The 16918-nt window shown below is 40.2% G+C and overlaps 1 protein-coding gene across 1 annotated transcript; it reads right to left on the reverse strand.

Moving 5' to 3' along the window:
- Positions 1-2047: 2047 nt before the first annotated feature.
- Positions 2048-4151, reverse strand: rgs16 (regulator of G protein signaling 16). Its single transcript, XM_045215589.1, has 4 exons — positions 4030-4151; positions 3607-3752; positions 3069-3235; positions 2048-2905 (listed from the first exon to the last, which is right to left on the reverse strand). The coding sequence occupies exons 1-4, from the start codon at positions 4071-4073 to the stop codon at positions 2705-2707; spliced, it is 558 nt and encodes a 185-aa protein (XP_045071524.1). The 5' UTR covers positions 4074-4151; the 3' UTR covers positions 2048-2704.
- Between the last annotated feature and the right edge of the window lie 12767 nt (positions 4152-16918).

The raw sequence follows: 16918 nt of genomic DNA on the forward strand, positions 1-16918 counted from the left end.
TCAAGGTCAAACAACCATTATCTCTGGTTTGGAGCATTGCTTTCCCAGTCAGAACACTGCCTGGTGCTCCACTAAAGGGAATTTCCATCAGTGAGTCCATGCTGAAGAGGCTTCAGCAAAATAGTCCTGAGTACCCCTCTTCAGAATCCCCAATGCACTGAACAGCTCTCAGCATATAGCATTTGCCTACAAAACTAGCTTAATTGACAGTCCTCGGCTGGGACGAATGGACATTTCGTTCCCAATAAGATCAGATCTAACTTAAATTAAAATTCAGCAGCTCTGTTCCACCTGCACTAGATCCACTCCTCCCGGATGACATTTAAATAACCATGATTTGGACACTTATCATTAAGACATTGGCTGATTAAAAGACCATTTCAAAATTACATTTTCTAAATCAGATAATATCCTTATCACATTTGTAGTGGGTACTATGCAGTATTGTGTAGTCTACCAACATAGTCATTACTTGAATAGTTGCCATGTAATTACATTGCCTATGTATTAGTGACAGTTCTTGAAAAGTGTTATCTAAATGAAGTCATACAAACTGGTTTTACATAATCTCAGCAGGATTATGAACCATTGTGGATGTGTTAGATGGCTGACGTGGTTGTAGCAGCCGAGGAGTGTCAATAAAGCTAGTTTGGTAGGCATATGCTATATGCTGAGAGCTGTTCTGCCACAATGCTAGCTTGATTTATATCCTTGGTTGCCAAAGATAGATGACTTGATCAAACAAAAATGACTAACAAGGCTTTATGACTCTATATTACGTAGATGCTCTCACACTATCTCTCCTTTATTTCCTGTTTCCAAGAACTAGCTTCCAGTTCACACCATGTGAAACGAAAGCTCAGATAGTCTACACAATGCACATACAATGCACAGTTATTAGCTGGCAGGAACATTTGGTGTTCCTGGTGATTTGGAATACAGCCCAAAATGGTTGCCTTGGTGACCCAATTAGTGTAAAATAATTATCATAGTAATGATAGAGTATGAGCAAACATGTTCTATCATCATCCGGAGATGAACGTTGTATTGCACGTCTGATACCCTGTTGCACTGAAATGGATGTTGTCTAGCTTCGTAAGGAGAGGCTCTGATTGGTGTGATGAATAGTAAATATATTGAAATGCATAGCTAAATTACATATTTTGTGCTACTTAGTTATTAACTACAGTATATAGTGTTTTTTTTTTTTTTTAATGGCACGTGGCCAGTGTTGTACTATGCAGGCATAATCATGTACTGATCACCACGGTTGGGTAGGTTACTTTATAAATGTAATCCGTTAAAGTTACTACTGTAGTTACCTGTCCAAAATTGTAATCAGTACCATCACTTTTGATTGAGCCAAACTCAGTAACGTAATCGGATTACTTTCAGTTCCTTTTGGATTACATTCCCTCTAAGAGACATTAGAAGAAGACAAAAAGGATCCATCAAACGCATTTGGTGTATCATCACAGTGGTCTGACTTGTGGTTAGACTCGCTAAGGTGGAACAAACTTGCGCCTTTGTAGGGTGGCAGGTAGCATAGTGGTTAGAGTATTGGGCCAGTAACGAAAAGTTGCTGGTTTGAACACCCGAGCCAACAAGATGAAAAATCTGTTTATGTGCCCTTGAGCAAGGCACATAACCCTAATTTGCTCCAGGGGCACAGTACAACTATGGCTGACCCTGTAAAACAACAACCTATCTGGTGTATGTGACAATAAAGCACATCTTTTTTTTCAATGCTGAATTGAATGTCATTGAGAAAGCATAAAGGTGTCATAATGTATTTTTTCCTTCATATGTTACCAGCAAAAGTATCTGTAATCTGATTATAATCATTTTGCTGGTAATGTAACTGATTACTGTTACAGTTTTTTTTGGTAATCAGATTACTCCCTAACCCTGCTGATTACAACTTTGCTATTCAGTTACCTCATCAATATAATATACTGACTCAAAAGTGATATTGGAAGTGATATTGGAAAAACAATATTAAAGGAAAATATGAAAGAGACACTGTTGTAATATTGTGGTTTAGTTTTTTATTCAAATAACATATTATTTTTTCCAGTAAAAAACATCACAAATCAGTTAACAGTAGAAATATATTGCACAATTTTTTCATCATTTGTTGGTCTTGTCAAACACAATAATTAAAACATAGAGACAACAGAACAGAGTAGAAACAAATAAATATAATAAATACTCAGTTTCTATTTGCATTAAAAAACATGTAGAAAACATGCCTAGTCATGAACACAGTGTTAGACATTGATGCAGCAAACTGGGACACTATAACAGTGTGTCTTTGATTGTAAATGTCCAACTTGTCAATGCAAATTGTCAATGCATCCTTTACACCCTTCCTTCAGCCCACTCTGTGTCTCTGTACATTCACTGATGATAGTCCACATCATGTGGTGATATTGCCATCACAGTTCTTGTTCAAGTCTCAACTTCCGTCCTCATGGGGTATCACTCCATCTGCCTTCTCTCTTTCTCTCCTTCAGAGCTTTATGGTGATTGACACTCATCATTTTTCAGAGTAGCTGGCACCAGAACTTCTGGTTCATGACGAGACATTCGTCCATCTGTACAATTCCGGTCTTGAGGCTTCATGCCCAGTCAATGCTCAAGGGCGATGCATTCCTTTTCTGTTTAAACTTTAGACGACCACACTAGGTCCTCTGTTACTAATTCACGCCTTCTTGGAGGTGGATGTGCACTTGGCACGGAGCTGGCTGATCAGGTCTTTGTAAGCCGGGGAACGAAGGAAGCGAGGGTAGCAGTCCTTGGCCATGAGAAGGTAGATCCTATGCTGGGCCATGTCGAAACAGGATGTAGATGGATATTTTAGGTTAGCCCTGGTGATGTCACGAGTCTCGTGGTCAATGTTCACCTGGAGAGAGAGAATGGAGAGAGGGAGGTTAGTCATCTGCTGCAGTCTGAATGAAGGTTTTTTATTTTTCACTTTTGAGTTATAATTAAGATTATTGAATGTGGGATGCTATGCAAATTCCATAGGTGAGGGAGAATAAAGCAAGCTGTTGAGGGATGCATACCTCTCGGGGTGCGTCGGTGCAGATGAACTCATCATAGATTCTCTGGGCTTTGGCCTCCAGCTTGGCAGCAGACTTAGTGTTCCTGAAGTCCTCACAGGCAACATAGAACGCAATGTTCTCCTCACTGAACTCTGACACCAGGAAAGCTGTAAAGGCCATCAGTCCATCTGATGAAGAGAGAGAGAAAGAGAGAGAGAGAGATTAATATTGGTACAGTGCAATAACAATGATGCTGTGCAGTGGGCTATCCTAGCATCTGTGTCCTTGCATTATCTACTGTGTGTGTGTGTACACATGTGTATGCATGTGTCTGTATCTTGTGGTATAGCCACCAGCACAGTGCCAGCACGTGTGTTCTAATCTACAACAGCGGCTGTGTGATGTGGTCAGTAATACTGGGGCTAAAATCTGGGGCTAAAATTTGACAAAATGCCCTACTCTAATCATAAAGGTTTATTTCTGTCGCATCTCTGTAGAACTAGGCTAATCGTGTGTATGTGTGCGTGTGTTTGTGCACTGAAGAGTAAGGTTTACTTACGTTTATTGGACAACAGCTTTTCGAAAGACTCTTTCCACCTCATGCATTGTTCCAGAGTAGGTCTAGTTTTGCCTATTTTGAAGCTTGCTAGACTCCAGTCGGGTTTTTGCAGAAAGCTGCCCAGCCTTGCTTTTAGTTCCTTGGCCCTAGAGAGAGCGAATAACGTCATAGGTTAGATAAATACTCCACAAGTCCTTGAATTGAGTCATTGTTCAGCACAATATTTTGCTACAAACTAATCACAAAATAATCTAGACAAGTCTCCACGCTGCAAGGTCTAAATTTAGAATCCACCAAAACCGCCTTCACTTTCACCATTACAGAAGCTACAACACCCAATAATTATCCCCTTTAATCCTTTAAATCCAAATGCCAAAGACAGCAACAGTAAACCTGTGGATGGTAAAAAAGAGTTCTATATACCTTTCCAGGCAGGTGGTAGGCAGTAATGTTAGTCCTTTGCACATAGTTGCTGTGGATTGTAGAGAACAGTAGGTAGATAGGTAGATGTGTAGCAGTTGAACTGATATCAACAGTGTGTCTGCAGTGAGGGAGCATAGAGCTTTTATCTTCCAGCCTGCGACTCATCATCAGTCTGCTCAGCCAATGACACAGCCTGAGGACTCTGCGTGTGTGTGTGAGAGAGAGAGAGAGATACAGGGAGAGAGAGAGATAGGGAAGGAGGAAAATGAATAGGAAGGGAGGGAGGGTGGGTGGGAAGGAAGGAGAGAGAGAACAAGAGAGGGATAGAGAGGAGAGATGGGGAGAGAGATGGAGGGAGGGTGAAGCTGGGAAATGACTGTGTGACCTAATGAAAAAAGCTTCAGATAATTTTTTATGTTCTTTTCAACATCCCTGAAATCAAACATGTTCTTTCTGTTGTTTGTTCTCTTTATGCTCTCTGGAAACATGTTACTGTCTGATTGGACAAAATGAATCTCCCACTTACATGGGCCAGCGGGTATTTGTGTGTGTGTGTGTCCATGTCGGTGTGTGTGTGCATCCATTCACGTGTGTGCGTGCATGTGTTCAGTTCATGTGTGTTTGTGTGGCAGCGCTTACTAACCGTAAGGAAGAGCTGCCAACATGTGCACTGTTATATCCGCCACCTGTTGGATGTCAGCTCAATAAGGATACTCTTCCTTTGTCTGCAGTTTTTTTGTATTATTATTTTTAACCTTTATTTGACTAGGCAAAATCTGGGGCTGCTGTTTTGTCTGCTATTAATGATCACTGCTTGGACACAAACACACAGGAGATAGCAGGGGAGATAATATGAGAATACAGTAATACAATTACATCCTACAACTGTAGGAATTACCCCTCAATAAAGATGACCTCATAGATACAAAAAGTCCAGGGCCTGTTTCAGGGAAGGAAATGTGGTTTGATTCTTTTGTAATGTTTAATTATCATTACAACATTTGATTGGATATACATAGCTCCTTGATATTCCAAAAAAAGGAAAGGTGATAGCATCTCCAGTAAATGACTGCAAATCATGTATGAGAGATGCTATCACCTTTTCTTTTTAGGAATATCAAGGATCTATAATGACTCAGATTAACACCCCATTCCAGAGAAACATTTAGCAGAGCCGGCACATCTATACTGTATATTAATGGAACCAGGAACCAGTCAAGAACTGCAACACTGCTGGGTTTTTCACACTCAACAGTTTCCTGTGTGAATCAAGAATGGTCCGTCACCCAAAGGACATCCAGCCAACTTGGCACAACTGTGGAAAGCATTGGAGTCAACATGGGCCAGCATCCCTGTGGAATGCTTTCAACACCTCGAAGAGTCCATGCCCCGACGAATTGAGGCTGTTCTGAGGGCAAAAGGGAGTTCAACTCAATATTAGGAAGGTGTTCTTAATGTTTTGTAAACTCAGTGTATACACCAACAGATGTAATAATGCAAACACACACTACAATGAAATAGAAATACATTGTTTTGAGGCCTTTTTCAATTAAACTCAGGTGAAAAGAGTCCAACGACATTCAAACCAAACAACATCTCTACAAAAGATCTCTGCCTTCATAGATACTTGTGTACACTCTTAGACAAAAAGGTGCTAAGTAGAACCATATAGGGTTCTTCCATTTGAAGCCTTTTTGGTGCAAAGTAGAACCCTTTCAGGAGGGATTTCGGGAGGTGGGGGGGGATTTTTGCTAAGCTAACATATGAAATTGTTTTAAGATGGTCATACCATGGTTCATTTTGCTATTTGATTTAGAATTTTAGGTCCCCTGTAGGTATCAATCTTTCTTATTTTCTTATTTGATTAAACATTGAATTTGGCCTTACTGCTATTAGCCCATAGAAACGCATTGAATAACATATTCATACAAGGCAAAATAGATAGTCAAAAAATAGACCAGAAGGAAGCTTGTTTGGAAGTGTCTCTCCTATATCTGAGAGTTTGCAAAGCTGTCATCAAGGCAAAGGGTGGGTATTTTAAGAATCTCAAATATAAAATATATTTTGATTTGTTTAACACTTTTTTGGTTACTACATGATTCCATATATGTTATTTCATAGTTTTGATGTCTTCACTATTATTCTACAATGTAAAAAATAGTAAAAATAAAGAAAAACCCTTGAATGGGTAGGTGTGTCCAAAACTTTTGACTGGTACTGTATATTTTTTGACCCATGTTTAAGCCCTTTTTTTGGGGCACTAAACTACTTCCATATAATATACTTCCATAAATTGTTTTAACTGGTACTGGGCCACCTTGTGAGGCTTGTGGGCGTCTTAGAGCAGAACAACTAACGTACGTGTTCGTGTGATTCTCATCTTTCCATAGAGGGGACATATTAGTTTGTAGCCATTCGGATGTTTCTGTGAGAAGACCGATTTATGGGATGTCTCCTGGTCTGACAAACACTGCTGTAGCTCTTCCACCTTCCACCGCAGATGCAGAAGGCCGACATCGGTGGATGCGGTGGACTGAGATGCAGATATCTCTAGCTACCTCTTAGATGTAAGGTCCCCTTTTTAGGGGACCTGCGTGGTTCTGGTACCGGTTCCAACTAACATTTTTGCTTATAAATTGATTTGTGGATACCGTAGATCAATATGGCTTGCATTGAGCGATAGCCCTGGTTCCCGCGGACCAGTAATATTTTTTTCTGAGCCTGTGTGACATAGGATGTGAAATCTGAAACCACTTGAAGCAGGGATGTCCCTCCTACCATTTAGTTCGCTCTTCCAACTGTCCATCAACTCCTGACTGAACCCTACAACACAGCCACTGACAAAGCACATGCCTGCAATCGTTACATCGTAGCGCAGCAGGAGAGTGTGGTTTCATCATGGTAGCACATTCATAGATCGATTTATAGCCATTAATCGAAAACAATTCATAGATTTTAAACAAAAAAGACGGAAGACGAGTTAGAGCTCTGTGAAACGTTCACAGCGATGGGGGCAGACATTTTGATCAAGAGAGACCTTTAGAAAATATGCACATTTTCTCTAACACTAAACATTATAAATATGTATTTTACAGTTATAAGGAAGGTGAAATCTTATAGTCGTTTTATAATTTGATTATGTTATATTTAGAAAGCACAGAAGTCATTTCAAGCCTTATTCATACAGTTTTGTTGAATAGGAAATACATCATATAAATATATTTCATATTTTTATCATATTTGTGCTCTGTACTTGAGCTTGTGTCCTCAAAAGTGACTACACCTCAGAAATGTATAACTATCTTTTACCGGAAAGGTGATATTGTAATCTTTATTTGAGTATGCAGTATTGCTAGTTATTGTTTATGGCCCTCTCATGATAAATAATTACTTTTGGGGATTACGTAGATTACATTTTCGATTACATTTATTTACATTTAACTGGTTTTAAACCGATGGATTTAGATTTTTCTATTATGCTAATTAGTTTTCCGCACGGTCATCGACTTTAGGGGGTTTAAACACTGAGGTAAACACTAATGCTCAGGCGCTATTTAAAAGAAAGTTAAATAATACAATAAAAAAGCTTATTTGGATTCAGAAGGGTTCTAAGTAGAACCTTCTTGCCTTCCAAATAATCCTTCTTGCCTTCCAAAGAATCTTCAAAGAACCCTTTCTTCCAAAAAGGGTTCTTCAGATGAAAATAGTTATTGGTAGAACCCTATCGCTCCGCAAAGAACCCTTTTGGAAATCCTTTTTTCTAAGAGTATCATCATAATGTCGTCAGACAGATGCATCATTTGTATTACCTATCCTTCTTACGCGACCCTAGAGAAAATAAACATATGACCGTGCAATACACAAACATAATGACTGCACAATGCACAAATGCCATTTTTTATTACAGCATTAATCAAGGTTAGTTTTCATTAATGAGGATGATTCACCTGCATCATCAGTGTATGGCTCATAAAATAGACCATGGGGACTGTATGGGTTACCATGGGGAGCATTCAGGTAAAAGACCATTCGATTTAATATGAGGGAATAAAAAGTATCTCTGGTCCTTAGAAAGGCCTGGGAGAATCTGCCCACACACACAGCAACACACAGTTATCATGGTGATGTCATCACACAAAAAAAGAGAATGAAGGAGGGAGGAAGAGTCTGGAAGGAAATAATGTGTTTGTTGTATAAGGTGTGGGAATTACAAAAGGAACTCTCCGGAAGCTGTGAAGATGCTGTCCTTGAGGTCTCTTGCTGTCTTCTCTAAGGTTGGGGTTGCCTGGGTGATGTAAGCTAGGGTACTTTCTTCTCTTCTTTACTTGGGAGCTATTTGCTCAAGGAGGAGGTGTGGAGGGAGGCCATAGCCCTCTGTATTTTCTTTCCATATCTCTCTTTCTATCTGTCTTGTTGCATACTCTACATACAAACCTACAGCATTGGCATATACACAAGTAATTCAAGATTTATGCTAAGATGATGGTTTCTTTATGGAGGTGAAGATCAGTTATTGGAAGGCAAACCATATAAGGGATGCTTTACCGGGGTCTAGTAGCAGTTTGCAGTAGCCTTTCGGTCTTTGGTTGGGATTCTGAAAATATACACAAGCAGCTGATTCTCTGTCACAGTTAGATGCTCAATATAACACACTCACACAGACCTGCTTTGTTAGAAGATCCCCTGATAATGACCTATTCTGGGTATACAGTACCCTAACCCTGCAGACAAGCAGAGGAGTAGACAAGATATGACCCAAACATACACATTCACAAAACAGACAGTCCTTGAGAAGGACTGTCACACATAATTTCATGTCTCCAAAGGGAAATAATAATTGAAAGCATCTTTCTTCTTTTATTAATTCCGTTCTGGTCTTTCATGGAATGTGTTTGATAATCTCCTGACTTAGCCTCTCTGAACAGGTTTGCTGGCGCTTTGTAGTTGTCCTGTGTAGCAGCACTGAGTGTGTTATTATTTACCAAATAACCATCTGTTTACCTAACTGTATATGTTCATCATTGCATTCAAGTTTTTTGACACCACAAAGCCGAACAACACTGCATAAAACCTGAATTGACGTTTCAGGTCAGGGTGGAATACAGTATTAAACAAGTTTTATCTGTGGTAGATTATTCTTCTCTCCTTGTGTAACACCATGAGGGGTAGCCGTTGAGGACAAGGACCTTACAGTACCTCTCCGTACCATCTTAGTCACATTTGGTCTCAGAACACCTGACCTCACCTTACTTAGGCACTAGGTATCATCTCATTCTATCATAGCCTTCCCCAGATCTCCCACTAAGCCTTATACGGCAGCTCCATTTGGATCCAGCTGCGAGGGATACAGTAGTCATTAGATATTGGTTATTAGAGGCTCAGAGATGATGTATTCAGCTTTGAAGATGTCCTGCTTTCCACTGCTCTCTCAGGAAACAGGAGAGCAGTCTGGGACAAAGTTTCCTAAATGGGCGGCCGAGACCAATTGTTGGGTCATTGCTAGTTCATTCTGGGTCACAGCTGAAGACGAGGCTGGAACGTTAAAGCATTTTTGGGTTTATTGGGTCATGAAAAAATTATAAAGGCTTTTAGGCAGTCCCCAAAAAGTTTTTTTGACACAAATGGTGAGTGCTTTCATGAAGTCTAATGTACTTAATGTGTTTGTTAAAGTCGAACCTCATTCAATATATGTTGTTTTCCTAAATTCAAAGTAAAGTTTTTGCTAGCAACAGAGGAGAGTTTAGCTCCCTCTCCCTTGGACAAAATATTTTTCTCTATGTGGCTTTGTACCTCCACAGGGGCAAAGTCCTGTGCTTCCACTACACAAACATCAATAATCGATTGCGTTGATGTAAACCAATCAGCATTGATCACCAAGTGTACTTTCTGTCTCCTCTCTATCAAGCGTACTTTCAGTCCTCGCACGGCCATTAAAAAAAAACTGTTATTCACCTCAGCTACAACAGAAACAGTTCAGTGTTTCCATCTTAACACAGATGTAACAAAATCCACAGGCATAATTTAATATAATAGTCTGTCTCTCTGTATCCTGAGAAACCATGGTTTCCCTAGCAACTTGTGTGAATAGCCCAGTGGTGTGGTGAGTGTTCTGAAGGCCAGCAGCAGGCACCATAATGCCTGTGAAATCTGGTAATTAAGAAGTGTGTGTGTGGGTGTGTGTGCGTGTGTGTTTGAATGTGTGTCCTGGAATATGGCTCGCTTCAGTTCAATGCCACCGGAAAGGCCCGTTATGGTTCCCAGCAGCACAGACAATTTTGTATGTTTGTTAGTTTTTGAGGCCTTCTAGTCAACAGCAAGCCAAGGGATGGCTTGGTTAATATCATTGATGCAGAATGATGATAGGAAAAAGTGTAATTGATGAATGCAGCCAGATGAATGAATCCTTGAGACCACAAATGCTGCTGAGGGAAGGACAGCTCATTATAATGGCTGGAATGGACTGAATGGAATGGAATCAAAAACATGGTAACCATGTGTTTGATTTGTTTGATACCATTCTATTTATCCTGTTCCATTACTATGAGGCTGTCCTCCCCAATTAAGCTGTGACCAGCAGCCAGTGCTTGAGACACATGGGAAGTTGCACCTCCATGAACCCAGAGTTGACGGAGTGTGTTCAGCTACTATTGCTATAGAGATGCCGGACATGCTCTATGGCTCTGGGGTCCATAATGTCAGTTCAAAACCTCTATAATTGCAACGTCCATGAGTAGACAAAGATTATCTATGCAGGTTTTAAAAAATGTAAACGTATGAAAGGCATCATTGGTATGCGTATGCTTCTTGTATGCGACAAGTATTGGCGCTCTAGTATTTATAAAATAAAATATATGAATGCTGTGCTGTGCTGTAATTCCAAACTAGTTTTCAATCAAATGCGATGCGATGAGTATTGGTTGAAATGACACGTTACAGAAGATACCATATTTGGTAAAAGACCAAGTCCATATTATGGCAAGAACAGCTCAAATAAGCAAAGAGAAACGACAGTCCATCATTACCTTAAGACATGAAGGACAGTCAATACGGAACATTTCAAGAACTTTGAACGTTTCTTAAAGTGCAGTTGCAAAAACCATCAAGTGCTATGATGAAACTGTCTCTCATGAGGACCGCCACAGGAATGGAAGACCCAGAGTAACCTCTGCTGCAGAGGATAAGTTCCTTAGAGTTACCAGCCTCAGAAATTGCAGCCCAAATAAATGCTTCACAGAGTTCAAGTAACAGATACATCTCAACATCAACTGTTCAGAGGTGACCGTGTGAATCAGGCCTTCATGGTCGAATTGCTGCAAAGAAACCACTACTAAAGGACACCAATAAAAAGAAGAGACCTGCTTGGGCCAAGAAACACGAGCAATAGACATTAGACCAGTGGAAATTTGTCCTTTGGTCTGGAGTCCAAATTTGAGATTTTTGGTTCAAACCGCCGTATCTTTGTGAGACAGTGTGTAGGTGAATGGATGGTCTCAGCATGTGTATTTCCCACCGTAAAGCATGGAGGAGGAGGTGTGATGGTGTGGGGGTGCTTTGCTAGTGACACTGTCAGTGATTTATTTAGAATTCAAGGCACATTTAACCAGCATGTCTTCCACAGCATTCTGCAGCGATACGCCATCCCATCTGGTTTGGGCTTAGTGGGACTATCATTTGATTTTCAACAGGACAATGACCCAACACACCTCCAGGCTGTGTAAGGGCTATTTTACCAAGAAGGAGAGTGATGGAGTGCTGCATCAGATGACCTGGCCTCCACAATCCCCCGACCTCAACCCAATTGAGATGGTTTGGGATAAGTCAGACGGCAGAGTGAAGGAAAAGTACCCAACAAGTGCTCAGCATATGTGGGAACTCCTTCAAGACTGTTGGAAAAGCATTCCAGGTGAAGCTGGTTGAGAGAATGCCAAGAGTGTGCAAAGCTGTCATCAAGGCAAAGGGTGGCAATTTGAAGAATCTCAAATATAAAATATTTTGATTTGTTTAACACTTTTTGGGTTACTATATGATTCCATATGTGTTATTTCATAGTTTTGATGTCTTCACTATTATTCTACAATGTAAAAAATAGTAAAAAATAAAGAAAAACCCTTGAATGAGTAGGTGTGTCCAAACTTTTGACTGGTACTGTATTAACAAACTGTAGTTTTGGCAAGTCGGTTAGGACATCTACTTTGTGCATGACACAAGTAATTTTTCCAACAATTGTTTACAGACAGATTATTTCACTTATAATTCACTCTATCACAATTCCAGTGGGTCAGAAGTTTACATACACCAAGTCGACTGTGCCTTTAAACAGCTTGGAAAATTCCAGAAAATGATGTCATGGCTTTAGAAGCTTCTGATAGGCTAATTGACATCATTTGAGTCAATTGGAGGTGTACCTGTGGATGTATTTCAAGGCCTACCTTCAAACGCAGTGCCTCTTTGCTTGACATCATGGGAAAATCAAAAGAAATCAGCCAAGACCTCAGAAAAAAAAATGGTAGACCTCCACAAGTCTGGTTCATCCTTGGGAGCAATTTCCAAACGCCTGAAGGTACCATTTTCATCTGTACAAACAATAGTACGCAAGTATAAACACCATGGGACCACGCAGCCATCATACCGCTCAGGAAGGAGACGCGTTCTGTCTCCTAGAGATGAACGTATTTTGGTGCGAAAAGTGCAAATCAATCCCAGAACAACAGCAAAGGACCTTGTGAAGATGCTGGAGGAAACAGGTACAAAAGTATCTATATCCGCAGTAAAACAAGTTCTATATTGACATAACCTGAAAGGCCGCTCAGCAAGGAAGAAGCCACTGCTCCAAAACCGCCATGAAAAAAACAGACTTCGGTTTGAAACTACACTTGGGGACAAAGATCGTACTTTTTGGAGAAATGTCCTCTGGTCTGATGAAACAAAAATTGAACTGTTTGGCCATAATGACCATCATTATGTTTGGAAGAAAAAGGGGATAGCTTGCAAGCCAAAGAACACCATCCCAACCGTGAAGCACGGGGGTGGCAGCATCATGCTGTGGGGGTGCTTTGCTGCAGGAGGGACTGGTGCACTTCACAAAATAGATGGCATCATGAGGAAGGAAGATTATGTGGATATATTGAAGCAACATCTCAAGACATCAGTCAGGAAGTTAAAGCTTGGTCGCAAATGGGTCTTCCAAATGGACAATGACCCCAAGCATACTTCCAAAGTTGTGGCAAAATGGCTTAAGGACAACAAAGCAAAGGTATTGGAGTGCCCATCAAAGCTCTGACCTCAATCGTTTAGAAAATGTGTGGGCAGAACTGAAAAAGTGTGTGCGAGCAAGGAGGCCTACAAACCTGATTCAGTTACACCAGCTCTGTAAGGAGGAATGGGCCAAAATTCACCCAACTTATTGTGGGAAGCTTGTGGATGGCTACCCGAAACGTTTGACCCAAGTTAAACAATTTAAAGGCAATACTACCAAATACTAATTGAGTGTATGTAAACTTCTGACCCACTGGGAATGTGATGAAAGAAAGAAAAGCTGAAATAAATCATTCTCTTTACTATTATTCTGACATTTCACATTCTTAAAATAAAGTGGTGATCCTAACTGACCTAAGACAGGGAATTTTTACTAGGATTAAATGTCAGGAATTGTGAAAAACTGAGTTTAAATGTATTTGGCTAAGGTGTATGTAAACTTCCGACTTCAACTGTATGAGCCTGTTAAAAACATTGCTATGGTAGGTTTGATTCCATATAGGACCCTGAGAGCCATCCCAGACCTGCATTAAGCTGCATTCCCATCATATACACTCTGAAAAAGAACATATTTAATATGTTGACATCACATGCACACTACAGACTTTAATATCGCAATCAATCAAAAACCACGATTTCACATGTGGAAAGTCACATGATTTCACATTAAATTTCAGATGTAAAATTCATGTGAAAACATGTTTTTGGAACAGTTCACGTGATCACGTTTTAAGATGTGTAGTTTCATGTTGCTTTACATGTTGTCACGTTATCACGTAAGATAATGTGATCACATGAAATCATGTACTTTTGGAACACTTCACGTGTTCATGTGAAATTCATGTGTTTTTTCATTAAGGGAGTGTCCGTCAATTTCCCTCTTGTGTTTTGCTTGTCTCCAACACCTCTTGTTGCTATGTACTTCCCTTGTGTATGGTTGGTTCCTTTCATAGCATATTGACTGGGCTGAGACAGATGCTCCATGACTGCATGGTCCTGTAATGTGATGACTGTATTGTCTGTTTTATTGCCCTGTGATAAAACCATTTCACAGCTCCTCTGCCTCAGAGGAGGGACTGAGCGTGAACAGGGTCCAGTTTATTGAACACTACACTACCAGAACCCTGAGGTGCTGACAACATGCTTCCCAGTGTTTGACTGGGTTTAATGACTGCATAGTGATCTCTAGCCTGTTGGCCATATGATCAACATAGACTTCTAACTGATTAACTCTAGCATGCAGAGAATTGGTGCTTATCTTTCACTACACAATGGGAAGCCTGGGAAATAACATGTTGATCACAGGAGTCTTACTTCACTCACACCAACGTGCCATTTGAAGTGATTTTGGCAATAACAATCAATATGTAAAGTGACCCTCTTTGGGATGGAGGCAGATGTGTTTCTACTCTCTGGAACTCTTGTTGTTTCTCTGTAAATGTGATGAGTGAGGAGCAATCATAACAGCAGCAGGCTCTGGGCAGGTGATTGTGTTTGCTATTGATTAGGAAGCTACAGAGAGAGGAGAGAGAGAGTGTGGCACGTTTGTTAGATTTCTCATTAGTGAAGTAGAACACGTGTTGCCTTGCCGACAGTTTGCTTTGGAAATCTGTGCAGCTGGAGTGGGACATTTGTTTGGCTTTACTGCAAATAAATACAGAAAGATTAGTGATGTGGGAATAACATTCAAAAAAGGATCAGCCAAAAATATGATGTTGATGGCTTATTTTATGTAAGAAAGGAGTACCACTACTACTGCTATTAGCAACGCTCATGCCCATCATAACCGTAACCATCATAATTACATAACCATCATCATCACCGTCAATAATATCCAACGTAGCTCAGTGGGTGTGTTGTTTGTCTATTGACCTACATCCGACCATGTGCTGCCCGTGTGCTGCCCTTGTGTCTATGAATGAGAACACTGGCCTACATTTCCCTTGGTCCTCTTCCCCACAGTGACTCAACAACTTACACATACACAACAGGCGAAACTAAGTGGTGCTGTGGGTGAGACCACTGGGCACCTGGCCTACACATTCAAAGGGCACAGATCCCTCGTGACTGGCATAGCAAACATACATTTTTGACACCTGCACTTGTTTTGAGTTTTTACTAAACTCTCCCTGAATAACCAGATGCTGTTCCTGTCTTCTTTATCTTTATCTCTCTGTCTCTCTGTCTCTCTGTCTCTCTCTCTCTCTCTCTCTCTCTCTCTCTCTCTCTCTCTCTCTCTCTCTCTCTCTCTCTCTCTCTCTCTCTCTCTCTCTCTCTCTCTCTCTCTCTCTCTCTCTCTCTCTCTCTCTCTCTCTCTCTCTCTCTCTCTCTCTCTCTCTCACTCTCACTCTCTCTCTCGCCCTCTCTCCTGAGGTGTTATGTATTCATTGGTTTGGTCTGTATCTGTGTGCATTTTGTCTGTGTGTGAGAAAATCCAGCTTGACTCCAGATCATTTCATTTTTATAGGAAAAAAAAATCTCAGAGGACATTACATTCAAGGTATGCACCACTACGAACAAACCATTGCAAATATGTATATTTTATATTTTACTCATGCAGTTTCACTGATCCACAGTAAGTTTAAATCATATCTTTGTGTATATCATAAATCATTCAAATATTCTCTATATTCTTTGTCATTTTTAAGAATAATAATCGAGATATTCAGCATCTGAAATAATATTACAGTATATATATAACATGTCGTGCTGCAAAAGTTGAATAAAATTCCCAGAAACGTATCGACTTCAAAATAAGTATGTATTGAGAGGAGAAATACACATCAACAACAACAACACGTTGTCTAATAAGAGCAATAAAAGTATACACAGTACAAGGTCTTGTGGTATTTTGTTTTCTAAGTGCAAACTAGCTCGACACAGTTCTAAGAGGGATGATACAATATCACGATATGTCTAAATTCTAAGAATCCCTCTGTTAGAATCCTATCTTGATACTTCATGTATAACTTAAACTTTCACATGATTCAATATGTCAATGGGAGACTGAAATCGAGTTACGAACATAGATCTCAAGATAGGACTTGAGGAATAATGGTTACTTGTGTTCTTGTAACTACTGAAGAAGTGTGTGTGTGTGTGCGTGTTTATACAACGGGTAGGTCTAATCCTGAATGCTGATTGGTTAAAACCGCATTCCAGCCAGTGTCTATTCCACAAGTTACCACCGGAAAAGTCTATGACGTTAAAATGCCTATTTACTCTGTTCCATCTGACCGCGCAATCCACTGTCTCATCAGCCCAGCCAAGCAATTTATAAATTTATGTAGCCCCGTGTAGCTCAGTTGGTAGAGCATGGCGCTTGCAACGGGGGACCAGTATGAAAATGTATGCACTCACTAACTGTAAGTCGCTCTGGATAAGAGCGTCTGCTAAATGACTAAAATGTAAATGTAATAAACTTGATCTCCACTACAAAAAGCATCTATACATTATCTCACATTTCTTTTAGACTAACATTTAGTTTTCAACAGCGGAGATTTGTATAAATCTGCTGTCTGTCTCTCCGACATTTGCAACATTGTTTCAATATTAAAATTAGATCTCCGGCTGTCCCATAGTAATGAACGTGTCGGGAGTCGGGACAAGACAGACAGGCAGAAAGCGTTTCTCA

This window comes from Coregonus clupeaformis, unplaced genomic scaffold (genome assembly GCF_020615455.1).
Source record: "Coregonus clupeaformis isolate EN_2021a unplaced genomic scaffold, ASM2061545v1 scaf0477, whole genome shotgun sequence".
NCBI classification, from domain to species: Eukaryota; Metazoa; Chordata; class Actinopteri; order Salmoniformes; family Salmonidae; genus Coregonus; species Coregonus clupeaformis.